The sequence below is a fragment of the Rhizoctonia solani genome, chromosome 4 (assembly GCF_016906535.1).
Source record: "Rhizoctonia solani chromosome 4, complete sequence".
Lineage (NCBI taxonomy): Eukaryota > Fungi > Basidiomycota > Agaricomycetes > Cantharellales > Ceratobasidiaceae > Rhizoctonia > Rhizoctonia solani.
Genome location: NC_057373.1, coordinates 3258063 through 3274669, shown reverse-complemented (window position 1 = coordinate 3274669; position 16607 = coordinate 3258063). Strand labels below are relative to the sequence as shown.

Genomic DNA, 16607 nt, shown 5'->3' with positions numbered 1-16607 from the left:
CATTCGAAGTCATGGACGATCGACCGCTCCTACTACTTGTTCGAAGCCCATTCGCTCGTTCCGTTGGTTCTAATATAATCTCAGCTCATATGTTGAACCCCCCCTCCCTTACTCCATGTGGAGTATAATGGTTCCAACTTGTCACACGATACACTTGACACGGCGTTGCACTTTTAGCGAGTTGCCTAATTTAACCCATGCGGCGCGACGTTTCGCGACAGGTCGTGCGTGGTTTGGCGACCGGTTATGGCGATAAGCCTGAGCCGACATGTCATCCACATCCCACATGTGCCATGCGGAATTCGCATAGGTGTTGAAGCCACAGCCACCACAACCCGTCCGCTAGTCAATTAGTCCGCTTGGGTGGCACCACCCACTCGCGAAATGAAAATCACATGCCGCGCGGAGCGTGTCGCGTCTTGGGACACACATCAATTACAACCAGCTTGCAAATCATTGGTCGACAGTCGCTCGTCGTCTTGGTGGTCTTCCCCCCCCCCCTTTAGTGTCCTCGTCGGCGTGTTTGAGAACGACCTAACAGTTCAGCCACCCGTGAAATGAATTTGCAATGCGTTCCATTCCGCCAAGAAAGGAAACTCGAGCGCTCCCTGCCTCTGGGTGATGGATGATCATGACGGACGAGTCCATACCGCTCGTAGCCAAGTAAACATTCCCCATTATTTTTCTAGTTGGCCAAGTTCTTTCTTCTCCCGGCATCCTTCCAGAGTTCTACCTTTGCACACATGTAAAAAAAAAAGTTCTAATATTCGTGTCTGGTCTGCCCCTTGATTTGATCGTGATGGTAAATGCTCAGAATTTATCCGCGGCGTAGCGACGATTCCCCGTCCACGCGACTCGACAACCAGAGCTTCGATTGACCACCCCACCCCCCACCTAGAGTCCAAAATCACATCGACGTGTCAGGCACTTTAGGTATAGCCTTCTCGGAAGACGTCGGGGCACGGGAGGGGGGGGGCGGGCCCGGATCCGGGATCCCGACATAGGGACCGGGCGAGGTCACATGCCAGTAGTGGTTCGTTCCCCTTGGTATGCCCCCTCCTAGGTCTCTGCCCCACACCATCTCAGCTCGACGATGAACCTAGATAATAATCGCATCCATATCCGCATACATGCACCCATTCATCCCCCCCCCTCCTTCTTTGCAGATCTCTTCAACCCCTAAGAGAGCTCCCAAAATTTTTTTCAACCCGTTAACGACACGAGGTGTATGCGGCCGGACCTACGACGACGACGCAATCGCACATGTTACATCGCCCCCTCCCCCTCCATCTTCATCCCTTCGACCCGTGCGCATGCACATGCACCGTATGCTACACATATAGAAGGTCATTTGCACGTTGTTACACGGGAAGCCCGTCTCTGACCGGCCAGTTTGGCCCATTTATATCTCCCATCACAGCTCGTCCACGTGCCAAACGGGACCTATTTATGATTCTTTAATTAATGTGTTTTTGATTGGAATACGTGTTATGTTATACAGCGTGTACGTGTGTGACTGGGTTATTGGGTAACGCAAGGACCGCCGGACGAGAAAGTTGATCGAATGTAAAGCCGTATTGCCGTCCACGTTTGTTTGATGTTATCTCTCTAGCGAGTAGAAAAAGCTACGTTTTTTTTAAAATATACATGAGCGTGTATGTGCCCGTTGATCCTTATCTACGTAGTCCCGGCTTGAGCTCATCTGTCAATCATCTCGGGCGAACTGAATTCAACACATCTCGGCCGGCCGGAAAGGTAAACAAGCGGCATTGGACTAAATCGTAATATATTCACGTATGGGATACGAATAATCGGCCATTTTGGAGCTATTCTATAAAAGCTGTCAAAGTCATGTCCGGACAAAGTCGCAGACTGCGCCCGGTATTGGATATACGGCCAACCCGACTCGCTTTCCCTCTTCTTTTGCCTATCTCGGCACTAACGGACTCCGTGCTGGTATACATTTGGTCATTCACGTTGGCTTTTCAAAGTGCGATGCAAACTTGGCTTAATCGAGGTTGATTGGCCATACGAGGAAGGCTCCACCGCCCCGCTCGACAACGGACCCACTGGTTCCTTTTGTCAACCCGTTTCTTTCCCTCAGAGTTCGCGCTGCACAATAAAAACAATAGTAATGATAGTGATAATAGGCGAAAAGAGAGTGAAGAAATATGAAAGGGAGATCGACCCGGAACAGGTAGGCGCGACACCCACTTGTGGCACCTGGGGCGGCCACTGTGGCTTGTTCGGTCTAGGTCTCATTTCGGATCGACTGTTGCTGTGTGTGTTTCGAAACATCTGTTCCAGTCTATCCCATCTGTCACTCGCATTTTCAAACCAGGGCGAGTCGCGCCATCAGTCATCAGTCACGCATAAGCAAACTTGTAAGATATTCAACACCTTCCTCAACTTCCCTCTCCCATCTGTCACACATATATAGATGTTGATTCTACCGCTCCGCTCCCGGCCCGCTCTGGACAACCCAAGCATGAGAAATATGAACACGCTCAGAACCTGGAGGGCGCGCGCAACAGAAGAACAAGAAGAAAGAAAAGAAGACAATGAAAAATTTAAATTTTCTTTTTCTTAACAAAAAAAAAAAAAAGAGCATGGCACTTGGCTCGGAGAAATACATGTAACCAAGCGTTACACCCATATATGGGAGACTTGGCCACCGGGCCCCTATCTGCAGTTTAATGCTTCAGAAACAACTCCTACCTGCTTGGATCTCAAAGTTTACCAGGGGGATGCACGTTATAGATGTGCAGCCTCGTGTTGGAGAAGTGGCGTATACTCGGCCATTGACACCATCTCTACGTATTATCTGCCCCGTCCGGTGCCTCAGGAACCCATATATGGTCATCCTAGGTGAATCTCGAGTCACCTCCACCCGCACGCGCCCATGCTCGGACCGCTAGCGGCGGCTCCTCTGTCCAGTCGACCTAAATTCGTTTACAAAACGTGTTGGTCGACGACCGTGCAGTGGACAACGTGTTGAGATTGTCGCAGCTCTCTGGTCAATAACTCAACTCTACTCCCCTTGTGCTCTATTCTCCGTTGTCTCTGCCCGGGCATAGGGCTCCAGCTTTCGCTTTTGTCTGGGCGCCCCGGTCGGCAATATAGCTTGATAACCTAAGCCTGCCGCTTAGTTTGCCGGGAGGACAGGTATCGTAGCGACTAGGATCAAAAATATATATCTTGTCGATATTACCTGCCCGATGAACTTGCGTCTATACTTGGTCACCCGTGATCAACTCGGTTGTGTGGTCATTTCGCGTGTTCCTGGATATAATTCCTAATGGAGTTCTCACACTAAGACACACCCGTATGATACCCTCCTGTCTTGCCGCATCTACCTGTCCGCCAAGGCTGAAGGGATAGATAATCGTGCGTTGATGTCTTTATCTAGCCGGCTGACAATTTGAGCGGCCGTCGTCCTTCCTGCCGCCGGTCGGCGCCAGACTCCCGTTGCCGACAGAATGCATGGGAGAGTTTAAAGGGATACACCCTACGAGGTAGTCGAGTTATGGCGATCCTTGTCACGCCTATTGGGGCTATAGTCAAAATAGGTCCTGACCCTGAGCACTTGGCTCACTCATGATAGCCGTGTATGATTGCCAGAGTGGAGTATTACCGACGCCCAGGGCTGTAGGCTGTTGGACGTGCGCTGGCATGCAATGTTTATTGCACACTAATGAAAGGGGGCACTTTACGCCCGGACAAAGTTCATGGGCGGTGGTGATGGTTTGACGCCCCCGGCCCGTCCCTAGCGTCTGGGGTGCTCTCTGTTAAACCTTCGCGTGAGCTTGCTTTGGATACTCCTTCCTGGATCGCCTAAACTGAAACCTGATAGACTAAGCCATAGGAGCGCGCGTGTTGATTATTAGTCGTAAAATATAACCTTCTTTACCTGACAATCCTTCGTGGCGCGGTCAATGTAAATATATTCAACAATAAAATCATAAATATTCGAGACTAAATCAAAACCTCTCGGTGTCAATCACGGAGAGATGGCTTGCTATTTGTTCGTACGTACATACGGTGACATGAGGTGACATTGCTTCAAGAACGTCTAGCTTATTGGGTAATCGACGGTGAAATCATAGCTATGATTCCCGATTGGTTTATCCAGGGATCTCGTCGTCGAGTTGGGAACTCAGGACACCCTTGCACAGCACTCGCTTACTGCTCCTGTGCCATTGGCGCATAAGATGGCATGTATTATTCGAACAGGACCCAAAGAAGGATAAAGGTAAATTACATTCTTATTTATAATAAGACACAGGTAATATATGGAATAAATAACACATACACCAAACAACAAGCGAACTTCTCGCATGGCATCAACAAAAGCTTCATAAATCAGGAACTTGGAAACCCGAGCATGATCCGTTCGAGGAGCGCGCATAGCATATCTCGCACCGCATCATTCATGTGCGTTCGCGAAGCAATTGGTAGAGGTTGACTCGGACGCGCCTCTTGGGCTCCGAGCTGCGCCTTATCAAGAACGCGCGTCTCAGTGCATACACCCAATCGTAGTGCCTCGACGACTAGATCCGCACAACTACCCAATAGCTCTGCATCTTGGTTGGTAAGTCGTATGCCTTCCAATACAGTGTGGCAAGCACTGCACAAGTACCATACGGAATCTCGCACCGCCCAGGCACCTGTACGGATCGTTCGTCGGTCAGAGTCTCGGGGTTGCGTGACTGTTGCACAGAGGTCACGAATTGCCTTGCATGCGACCGGTAAGACCGCATACATCATGCCATTCCCGATTCCTGCCCGCGCCACCATAGACAGAATGGCCGATAGCCCCGGTCGAACGTCGGCTAGATATGCTGCAGACATCTCCTCGGACTCTCGTACGGCGCGTGCACCTGTTTTAGGCTTGCCCCGCCGAGTCCGGCTGGGCACGGTCGCTCGCATGGCAGGATAAACCAATGCCAACGAAATAGGATGAAAAGCATGGATAATGGGAAGAACGAGTGTGACCAGGGCGTGCGAAAGGTCTGGGCCTATCGTCGGAGTTGTTCGGTATGTGTTTGGGTGCGGCGCAAGGAGGAAGGGATGCATTAATGGCATTTAGTTTAATTAGACTATGGAGCCTGGAACGTACAAGATAAGATCGGGGGTACTTACCTGGGCGGGATATGTGAGTGGTGGCAATTAGGAGTGGTGGAAGAATTGTTTGCAGGGCGTTCAAGCCATCAAACGAACGTTCGTCTATCGGATTGGTGCATACATGGCGAATATGAGCGCCAACATCTGTCAAACAGCGTTTGACGAGATTATGTATGTGCGATATTGTTCCTGGATCCTCCTTTAGACAGAAGTTAATTTACTGTGTAGATATGCTTATCCTTGCTCACAAAGAGTTGGGCGGATTGAGTTTGAGTTTTGAGACGTAGCAGGGTCGCAACTAGACCTATACTTTGTATGTGCGCCCCGGGATCAAAGACTAAGGTAATACACGGTCTCGGGTTAGCGCCTTGGCATGCCGTAGAACGATAACTTGCCGGACTGTATTTGTTCTAACGCAAGCTCAAGTTCAGCGGAAGAAAGTTTTGATGAAGAATTCGTGGAACGGGTATCGGCTTGCTTTCTCTTCCTTTTGGGGTTCTTTTTGGACCCAGATGATGGAGAGTCTGGGGCAGAACGTTTGGTTATGGCCTCGCCCACTGGAAGATCAACATCTATCCCTGGCGCCGAGGAAGGGGGATGCTGGATCTGATAGGATGCAAGCTCTGGAGCAACCGGGAGCTTTACGATAAATATATGTGACATATTTCGAGGACATTTGTGCCCGAGACAAGTTCTCACCAAGCTTCGCATGGGCTTCGCTTGCCCGAGCAAACTTCAACTCTTGTTGAAGAAGCTCGATTTGCTCAATCCACGGGCTTGCAATACCATCGTTACTCGATGATACAGGAAATGCGTTTCGAAGCCGCCTCACATACTCTTGTTGATCCATTGAATGTAAGTAAATGGCCTGTAATCGATGATAAAGGAACCTACCTATAGGAGTAAGGCCATTCGGCACGTGCTTCGCAATGACGAAGGCCTAGACACCTAATCAACCTACAATCTCTGTTCGACATTCGCGCGACATACAATCACGAGACGAGCCTTGTCGGATGGGCAGAGCAGTGGCGCGTCAGGCATAGACTCAAATGGCATGGAGGCAATCTCAGGTTATGGTCGCCGTTAATCAAGTACCTAAAATGATTAGTCAGGGACGATGCCATTCAAACAAGTCTTTACTCCATTGGCGTCACAACTTACCTGTACGGTTGTGGTTAGCACGGGCTCGTTTCGCCCTCGCCAATTACGTTTGCACTTTCCCCGTGCCGATACAAGATTCACCGAACTCCGATCGTCGTGCGGATCGGCTGCTTTCGCTCGTACCGCCCCACTTTAGCCGGTAGGCTGTAGAACCAGTGGTGCTCCACAGCGCCACTAGTCACAGTCACGTGACGTGTGGGGGGGGCTTTTCTCGATAAAGATATTTCAAACGCTCACGTGTCGGACCATCCGTTGATCCAGTCGATTTTATGAAATATGATTAAACTAAATTTAACAGAGAGCAACGGACAAGAACGGATCGCAAGAAGGCTTGTCTTATCAATATACATCTCACATATCTCCTCGGAGTACATATTTCATGGCCGAATATTTCAAAGTCACGCCTCGCTTAGAGTCGGATCGAGCCAAGGACGCTGCGACTCGACGCAAACGAATCGGCGCAGATTCGATTACTCTTTCCATTGTCTTGTCGTCGTCGCGTGCCCACGCATTTCAACGATTGGCCCCGCATGACAATGCCGATCCTATTCACGCATCCATCGTTGAAAAATGATCTAGAGACAGGAGGTCGGACACGTTTACCGACTGTGCATATATGACGACTTTCAGCGTTGATCCTGCTTTTGGACTTCGCTTAACCTTCGTGGCAATATGCATGGTTCAACGGCCCGATTCCCCTTGGTCACGCTCTCCGTTCCCCTTGCTTCCTTTCATTTCGCATAGAAGTGAAGCAGGAAATTTAAACTGGGAAAATCTTTTTTCTTATGGGATACAGATGCGCGCCGGCACGTTGCATCGATATCGGGAGATGCTAACCTTCCATAATGCTGAGATTTAATATTCTCGTATATGACCTCCACAGTCCGGGACCGTAACCGGGGCTCCGGACTATGCGTAACAATCCACATAGACCTTGACCCAGGCACGGGAATATTACGGGTTGTGGATCTGCCCCGGCTCCACCTAAGCTGTAAGCGAGCATATCAACTGGCCAGAGTAGCAATGTTAGCGATCGCAAAGGGAGAGCAGGGGGTTGCTGTACCGCTTCTACCAGTCACGCATGAAACAGGGGACTTGGTGCGAACGAATAGTATGAAATGCATTTTAAGTGAGGACGCTAAGTTCGATGTACATGTTACTGAATGTAATTGCCAGATATGCGACGAGTAGAGAGGAAACAAAATGACTAAACGAGTGACTGTAACACGCGACGTGTAGTATATAAAAAGTCCGCCCAGCAGAAAATAGAGGAACGAAAGTGGTAACAATAAGAGGTGAGATAGTGGTCCAAGACAAATCAACCCCAAGGGTAGTTGGACAAGTAAGCAAAGTGAACAATAGGAGCAAGAAAATAGAGATGAACTGGAACTGAAACAAAATGAATTAATCCATAATCCGCAAAACTGGAAGTGCCCTAAAACGAAAATAGTGTCCAAGACAAAGGTAATAGCCGATCCAAGCCAAGCGTGCTCTCAAACCAAATCGAGAATCACGCGTACTTGGGCTTATAAATCCATGCAAGTCCGACTGTGCTTGCACCTTGTGCAGCCTAGAAATCACACGAATGAGAAACTATTACACACGCATATACAGGCCCTCGAACTTACAGCAGCGCGATACCACCTCGCAGCCTGTCTCATATCCTTCTTGCACCCTTTTCCGTTGAGATAGCAAAATGCCAATTCTTGCTGGGCGTCACAATCTCCGAGACGAGCAGCAACTTGGAAATAGCTCTGTTCGCGGAGGGATCGTAAGTATTTGAAAACTAGAGCAAGGGTTATGACATACGACAGCCATGACTTTATCTTGCCCCACTCCCCATCCATGGAAAAAGCACTGTCCGACTTCATAGATCGCGAGGACGAGCTCGTTCTAGATAACTCCAGTTAGCCTATTGGTTTTGCTCATCCATAAAAGCCATACTGACCTTGACGGCTTTAGCCTCATCTCCGCTCCTTGCACCCTCCAGATCGGCAACAGCTGCCTCGGCCGCCTTTCTCAACCACTTGAACCCGTTTCGCTCGTCCTTCTTGCAGCCCCACCCATGCCGAAGACTTAGTCCCCACATGAGCATACCAACTCCGCATCCTCCCTCGACAGTCGCGCTACGCTCAAAGTATCGTGCAGATTCGCGAAGATTGTTTTGCTCGTGTGCAGTGATACCCAGTTGTAAAGCCTGCTGAGCTGCCGATGGTGGTGGCTTATTTGGTGAACCCGAGCGAGAGGTTGATTGTTGAGATTGAGCCTGATTAGCCGGGTTAAGTAGGCTACCGGACGATTTTGGCTTCACTTGTCGGGACTGTTCATCGATTCCTGAATGAGGGGACCCAGGAGGCGTCGAATTGGGGAGAGAATAGAACGAGTATTGTGAATATAGCGAAGGTGTGGGGCCATTTGGAGATGGAGGTTGTGGGGACCCTTGGGAATGTGGTATCATGGTCTGCTGGGAGCTGGGCGACATGGTATATTCCTGAGAGCTGGGTGATGACGCTTGTGGTGAGGGGCCTCCTCTCTGAGGCCCAGAACTTGGCGACACGTTTCGTGGCTGAGATCTTGGTGAAGCGGAGGCATGCCGAGTCTGATGTGGTGAAGCACTGTGCTGCGAATGATAGCCTTCGGTCGTAGCGCTTGGGGGTACCGGGCTGTACTGGTACGGATATTCTACCCTCTCCTCCACAGGACTGTTATCCTGGAAAATCAATGGTCCAGTTCCCTTCCGCATGGGTGTCCTTCCATTAGGAGGTCCGGCAACGGGGCTCGTTTGGCCACTTGAGCCAGATACGCTTGTGTTCAGTGCCAAATTGGGTTGTGTAGCTCCTGGTTGCAAAGGCTGAGGTTGGATACCTCCAGTTCCACTAATGCTTCCTCCACCAGCTCTCATCGGCCTCGAATAATTATACCGTGGTCCGGTTGCAGCAACACTCGCAGCTCTTCCTGCCGCGTTCGAGTTCGAGTTCGAGTTCGAGTTCGCTACAGGTGCAGGCTCGGGGGTAAAGAAGCTTCCTGAATCGGTATACTCAGATACCGAGAAACGATCGGGCCCTTCGGATTGAGCGAGGGAGCCCCTATTTGGTTCTTGTGAGGTATAGCCTCCTCGTTGCTGAGAGTACGCTACAGAAGATCCTTGGGTCATGTAAGGTAGCTGGTGTCCAGTCTCCGTTGCGGCATCATCTTCGTCTTCAGCCTCAATAGCCCCATACACATACTCGTACGCATCATGGTAAGATGTTTTCCCCACATCTTCATCCACAGTCGCCGTGTTGGTGGAGTCCCGAGAATTTGAGCGGTGGTTGCTCGTATTGGACCCAGCAGTACGATCACCCAAGTAGAAATCTCCATCGACGTCCTCATCACCCAAATCCTGAATCGTGCTCATTGGAGAATGAACAACGACAATAGGCGGTTCGACCCTTGGGGCTTCATAGTCCCTGAACGAAAATGGATCAGGTTCTGGAGCAGCACTGCTTCTCCAGGTTCCACGCGGGTTATACGCGGTCGAAGAGCGAGTGGATGCTCTCATCATATTATGGGAAAGCGCATCGTTGGATGAGAGGGAGGTGTTGCCGGGCTGAAGATCGTAATGGAATGGGACGGTGTCCGTGAGCGAGGAGGCACGAGGGTCTGAAATCGAGGAAGAGCGAGGATCGTATTGGAAGGGGGGTGTGGATGTTATGTCTGACGGCGCCACGCTAGTTCGGGCGTCAAATTGAAAACTTGGGCTGCTTGGACCCGTGTTCGGACTGGAAGGTGCTATGTAGGAACCGGCCAATGGGCTGGAGGGGCTCCTTGAGCCTTTCGAAAGATTGGGACTCGGAGGAACAGAGTATTGGCTGGTAGGACTGTCTCCCGCATGAGTGTCGTCAATAATATACTGAAACGGACGGTGAGCAGTGGGGCTGGGTGTATAGTCCGATCCAGAAGAGTGAGGCTGGTGATGGTACTGTAAGTCTTGTGAGTCGCGATGCTGAGAATCCAAGTCCGAAGAAGAGTCGATAGACGTGGCCACGCTAGCTCGAAAACGGGTGTGTAGCAGTGGAGAAGAAGGTTGTGCTCGTCGATGACCGGTCATGGGGACTTCATACGACGAGTCATTCAAGACCAAGCTGGGAGGCACATATCTCTTCCGGGGTTCGTCTGAAATAGAGCGCATGTTAGGCGGTCGGTGGTCCATATTGTATGTGCCGGTCGAGCTGGAGTTGGCAAGCGAGCGTAGAGTTGGAATACCTCCAGAGTGTTGTTGGCGGTTAGAGGCCCTGCGTACTAGGTTTGTAAGGGGTGAATAGACCTGGTGGCCGTCATCCGCTTGGTCAAAAGGAGAGCGTCTAGGTCCTGCCATGTTCGAAAACGGAAAAGGTCGATTAAAGGATCCAGGTTCGGGCAAAAGGAAAGGGACTTGTCAGACTCCGTCCGGTTCCTGTACGAAAAAGAAATAAACAATTAACTGGGGCAACTGTAGTCTTGCTGGTTAGCGCATATAATTACTGCCTCCGCTGCGAGACTCACCCCCAGACAGCAACGGAAAAAAGAACAAAGCTCGTGCTCGACGACCCGGTGCGGACTTACTTGCTCGATCCCCAGTCAGGGTCCAGGCAGCAACAGAATAATGGACCCTTGGCACGTGATTTGGAAGCTGTTTTTGGGTCAACTCATATAAATATACGGGCGGAGGTGAGATAATACCCGCAAGGCCCCTCATTGAGTTTGTGCACGTCCTGTCAAGGGAAAGTTATATTGACCGCCCGTATTCTAATATTTTATCTCAAATACGCAACTGCATCAAGCCTACCCTCATAACTTTGCGCAATATATATACAATGGTAGGGTGGAAAGTTGTGGTATAACAAAGTTCTCAAACGTATGTATTATCTCGATGCGCGCATGTAAGGCGAGCTTATGCACAAAACTGAACGCTTCTATACTTGTGAAATTCCGAACATACTACCTAGAACTGTCTAAAAAGTTGAAACATTGAACGAATTGGGACAGACACTGGGGGACCAGAGATGAGCTTGGCATCAAGTTTAGGGTGCATATAGCATGTTATATTTGGTTCAAAAGCATATAAAAGAGCTCTATAATCTGAGCTATGCAAAGCGTCAACTTTTGGGAAGTGTAATTGGGTAGAGGGAGTTGAATGAGATACCTCCCAATGGGGTCCATGAGCTATAGAGGGCGATGGAAAACATTATGAGTCCCCTACGTTCCACTTCGACCTGGTCGATAATGCCTGTGTTATAAGGTAGTTGATAAATGTAAATTAGTTACACGGTGTTGTAATCGGTTGTTGTAGCGAACTTTGTTTCGTGTGACCCTCTGTTTGTTCCAGACGCAAAACGCTGACCCACATACTTTCTGGGAACCGCGCATATATGATCATTCATAGTATTTAAAACACCTCGCAAAGAACAATATGTAATAATACTCGATCTATTACTTACAGTCTATTCAGACTCAGAAGAGCTCTTAGTGCTAAAAGGAGTGTCAGGCGCAGCAGAGCAAAGCTGTACGACGGGGGATTTCGGACATCCAGCTTTTTTTTTTACCATTCGTGGACCGAAGATGAAGCTATACTCATAACTTAGCTTCCGGAAAATCAGTAAAAAAACGAGCCGAAAGAAACCAGCCATCATAAAATCAGAGCAGACAACAGACCAATAGTTGGGTCAGAGGTGGAATAGCTGGAATGCTTAAAAGTGGGGCTCTATGAGAGGATCAAGAAAGAGAGAAGATCTAGGTTCGCAAATTCTGGGGTCTCGAATATGCTCTATATTGGGTTGTATTAGTAGATACGCGTGTAAAAGAAGTGGATTAACTTTATCGCAAGATTGCTCTGCACGTGCTTTGTTAAACATTAGTGCGCTCTACCAACTAATACCAACAAACTTCCAAACTCAAACGTCAACTTTGAGACCGCAAAATAGAGGAACATAATAACTATAGATGAGAGGATAGCACGGCAGTAGAATCGAGCTTGGAGTGCATAAAAGAGTGATAAGTTAAGTCGCAACTATCGCTCACACCCAGCAGTACAACACCTATCAAATCAGTCCCGAACGCCATCATCATCCTGTTGATAACACCAATTATAATATTTACAGCTAAGAACTTGTCTGGTAAAAAGTATATAGAAAGATAGATAGCAAGGTAGATGCTCGTAAATTATCGAGCGTAGATGTGAATGAAGTACAATGCCGCAGAAGATATCAATCCAGCATCACTCAGCTATCGTGCGGTTTTCCATGCCTCGTTATACAGTGGAGGGATAGCATCATGCCCACCCTGCTCCTCGTCCCTTCCGTGTCGTCTGCGAGATGGCCCTGCTTGAGTTGGAGGGTCTGCCTGAGTCGGTAACAATACAGTTCGAATAGGTGGGGTTATCAACGTAAGCAGGCCAGGGGACTCGTTTAGAGAGGGGGTCGGGAGCAATGACAAGGATGGGTTGGCAGATGATGAGTTCAGGTGGCTCGTCGGGACTGGTTGGTGAGATGCCATCACATCTGGCCGGTGCCTTGGCTCATTTTTAGATGTCGATCTGCTGGTTTGCGCAGTGGTGGTTACGGGGACTTGGTATGGGATTATCAGACTGTGATTAGACTCCGTTGGTCCGCTTTCATTGCTTGATGACTCGGTCTCTCTGCTCGTGGCTATCCCACTAGCGTTAGTCGGTACTTGCAAATAAATAAACTCGTAGGCGACGCACCAGCCATTTTACTAACGCCATATACTCTAGGCACATGCTCCATCTCTGGCCGGTCTCCCTTTCTTGATGACTGGACCATAGCCCTTGGTGGCACCCATGGCTCGATATACGACCTACTCATCCTTGGCTCCTCGTTCAGATCCACCCTCAGCCTTGAACTGCTACCCGACCCGACTTCATGCCTGGGTACAAGCCATGAAGGATCACCTCGCGCAAAGCTGTCTCGTCTTCGTCTCCGTTGTCGGCGGTGGCAGATATACCACAGCAGCAAGCTCCCTAGCACCAGTCCCATAAGCGTACCGACTACTGCGCCTGCAATCTTCCCGCCTTGGCTTTGGCCGCTTGAATTGCCGTTGGTTTTGGCAAACCCGGTGGGAGATGGTGTGCCTGTTTGCGCGGATTTCGTACTTCGAGTGCTCAGCTCTGAGACAGGGATAATAGACCCAGACTCGAACAGATACGTCTCCGAGACTGTGGACACCACCCCAACCTCGCCAGCAATAGCTGGAGCGATCGATCCGTTGATCGTCATCCATGTCGACCATGAGGTAAAGGTATACTGTGCCCCGGGAGCTGATGTAATAGTGGGTGCGGGGGGAACCGTTGGGTCATAGGTCAGAGTAGAGATAACAAGCCCAAGGCTATCTGTGATGTAGCTATATGTCGAGGCGGCTTCAGGAGCAGAAAATGAGGTGGAAGGAGACCGTATTGTCTGAATGGGCAAATATGCAGTGCTCGTATTGGCTTCCGACGATATTCTGGTTGGCATAGGCATGCCAAGGAAACTTGTTTCCAGTACAGTTGTCGTAGAGCCAATAATAAGCCCAGTTTCTCCATCCCGCGTGGTCTCTGCTATAGGAGTTATAAACGTGGATATATGGGTAATCGTTTCTTTTCCGACAAAAAATGTGCGGGTGCCGCGAGTGAATGAGTCGTCATCTGGAGCCGGAGCGCCGAGTTTAGTGACTTCAATAGGCCTGATAAATGTCGAGACTGGTATAGTAGTTTGAGTCGGTAGTACAATATACGTGCTTTTCCCGGTTGGACCAGATAAACCGAGAGAAGCAGAACTAGGGTTCGGGGGGACATTGGACCATGTAGGCCCATCGGGCGGACAAAAGTCAATATACACACTTCCAGTTGGATTGTTTGAAGAGAGCGTCCACCAGACGCTGTTAGAGCCAGAATTCTGCAACTTGGGTCACTCATCGCTCACCATAGAGGGCAAATTGGCGCTTCACCTTAAAAGCATTAGGGCACTCAGCATCGCTCCATCCCCAGCAATGATAGTTCTTCTCGGCAGAATCAGTAAGACGGCCGTCCCATGCCACCCCGTCTTCCAACCAGATGCTAAACGGATACATTGCCGTGACCTTGCGAGAGATTATCACATTGGCTTCCAAATAAGAGGCCCCTCCATAGCCAAGAAATATAGCTGTACATGCTAAAGGCTGATAAGAAAGAATTTAACACAGGAAATAGACCCAGGATCACTCACAAGGCTGCTCATTGGTACCACACCGGATCCCACCGTCATCTAAAGAAATATCAAGACTGAAATAGTTCGAGTCCTGATCAGACCTTAATTCTACTTCGAACCTTCCAGCGTCAACGGCAACTAGGTCACTTAGTTCTCCCCCTCCTAGGCGCAATCTTGGCGAAGTGAAATCGGCACTGAATCGAGAGTGTGAGTGGGCGCACAGAAATTTGATAGAAAAGTTCATACCAGTCACCCAGGCTAATGAACAGTCGATGAGCGCTAGGCTTCACTGTCTCCGGTGAGGTGGTGGGAACAGGGTGGGGCTCTTCCGTCGATGTTGGCCTGGTATTTTGATGGACGGGTGTCTCGGACTGTTGGTTCGAGAGCGTGGTCTCGTGATATGAGGCTGTGACCGATGACACCCCTGCAACTGTGCGGGCATTTGTCAAAGCATTCACAACTTCGGGTGGCCGAAGTACTGACCACTAGTGACTGGGGATGGGATCGACGGCGTTTGGGATAGTGAATTTTGGTTAACAGATGTTTGTGATAACACGGTGGAAAATTGGGTTGCAGCGGGCTTGGACGTTGATACCGGGAGGCTCTGTGTCACTGGCGTGAGCTTAGCCGTTGGAGTGGTTGAACTGATATCTGTGATAGACGAGAGGGAGGCAAAGCTAGTCAAAGCTATGGACGAAGACGAGAGTGTTGTAATCGAGTTAGATATGTGACCAGTATGGTTTATGGGCGTAATCGAGGTCGATCGACCAGTTAGGGACCAGCCAGTGCTAGTATCCAATGTTGAAAATACTATTGTACTCATATTATACAACAGGATGCGCAGGCTACTCAGGTTGGTCTATGATGGGTGAGAAAGTCAACCCAAGTCACTCAACATATCCCATAAACTAGTCTCCATCGCTCGGGCATTGACGTCGGAAATCAGAAATCAAGATAGAAACCAACAAACTAACTTTCTATAGTTAACCTAGTGCGCAGTTGTTCAGGGACAGGTGCTCGCCGTTTCAGAATATTCGGCGTACTCGGAGTAGATCCACCACTACTGCCTGGATACCCAAGATGAGCCTGGCAATGTTCAAAACCAATAATTGGAGATTGGTGGTTAGCAAATTCGACCCATCGTCGATCAAACCTTCCCTGCTTGAACAAGACCCGTACCACCCTATCTCTACCTATATTGTCAAGAAGGCTAGATTTGACGCACTTGGTACGCACACTTGACTATCTCTCGTTCTCGTATTTTACACATGTTTTTCATATACTTGTTACCCAAGCACTGGCCGACCTGGGTGGTTTAGGTTTTCCCTTTATTTTGACTCACTTGACTTCACTGTCATGCGGAAAGCATTCTGTAGACCGGCCAAGGTTGTTTGTATATTGGGTACTGAGTCATCGTGTTCAATTTAGCAACCCCTATTGGACTAGTCCGCTCCCAAAAGGCTACGAATTGTGCGCGGATCAAGGTGTCAAACCTCGAGTGTCCACTATGATGCAGGGTCTCTACCATGTCAGGGTTACTGAACATACTTCTACCTTCTCGACTGCCTCACCTTTCCCTCGATTTATGTAATTGGACCTATGGTATCATTCCGGGAATTTATTGCGTTCAATAGTACTGAAAGCTTCAAGTGGATACCACGCCGCCCCTACTAATGACCAGCAAATTCGTATCGCAGAACCGGCTATTATTGGTACAGCAGTTCTGCATCTTAGTTTTCCAAGATTGAAAATAGGAGGACATGTTATCTACTAGGCAAGATCCTATCCGCGTACACATGGGGCCCGGGCCACCGCCGATACAATGTAAAACGCGACTAACTACATTACATGCTCATGTCTACTCCGTCGAGAGCCGTAAACCTCGAACAGTAGTAATTTTGTCTCAATTCTGAATCCAGAGGCACACATTCGTAGTCATACCCTAACGCAGCGGGTTACGCCCTCAAACGCATGCGTCGCTTGTTATACAGTGTATTTTTATTGGTACTTGATCCCATGTTCTAGTACTTTGCTTTGTTGTAGAAACTCATCTTTGCGGCCAAATATAGTAACCTAAATTGATCTCGCAGCTATGAAAGCAGCGCTTGATCCTATCGGTCC

General features: G+C 49.3%; 3 protein-coding genes across 3 annotated transcripts; all 3 read right to left on the bottom strand.

Moving 5' to 3' along the window:
• Positions 1 to 4362: 4362 nt before the first annotated feature.
• Positions 4363 to 6180, bottom strand: RhiXN_01105 (uncharacterized protein; the record flags this gene model as incomplete). Its single annotated transcript, XM_043320924.1, has 7 exons — positions 4363 to 5018; positions 5143 to 5323; positions 5373 to 5478; positions 5525 to 5747; positions 5824 to 5961; positions 6019 to 6064; positions 6115 to 6180. 7 exons carry the CDS (start codon positions 6178 to 6180, stop codon positions 4363 to 4365), a joined length of 1416 nt encoding a protein of 471 aa, XP_043179936.1.
• A 1615-nt stretch (positions 6181 to 7795) lies between these two features.
• RhiXN_01104 (Sel1 domain-containing protein) lies at positions 7796 to 10642 on the bottom strand (the record flags this gene model as incomplete). Its single annotated transcript, XM_043320923.1, has 4 exons — positions 7796 to 7855; positions 7914 to 8039; positions 8095 to 8178; positions 8234 to 10642. The coding sequence occupies 4 exons, from the start codon at positions 10640 to 10642 to the stop codon at positions 7796 to 7798; spliced, it is 2679 nt and encodes an 892-aa protein (XP_043179935.1).
• Positions 10643 to 12528: 1886 nt separating this feature from the next.
• Positions 12529 to 15309, bottom strand: RhiXN_01103 (alphaherpesvirus glycoprotein E domain protein; the record flags this gene model as incomplete). The annotated part of the gene is made up of 6 exons (XM_043320922.1): positions 12529 to 12950; positions 13007 to 14195; positions 14248 to 14450; positions 14505 to 14680; positions 14733 to 14916; positions 14970 to 15309. 6 exons carry the CDS (start codon positions 15307 to 15309, stop codon positions 12529 to 12531), a joined length of 2514 nt encoding a protein of 837 aa, XP_043179934.1.
• Between the last annotated feature and the right edge of the window lie 1298 nt (positions 15310 to 16607).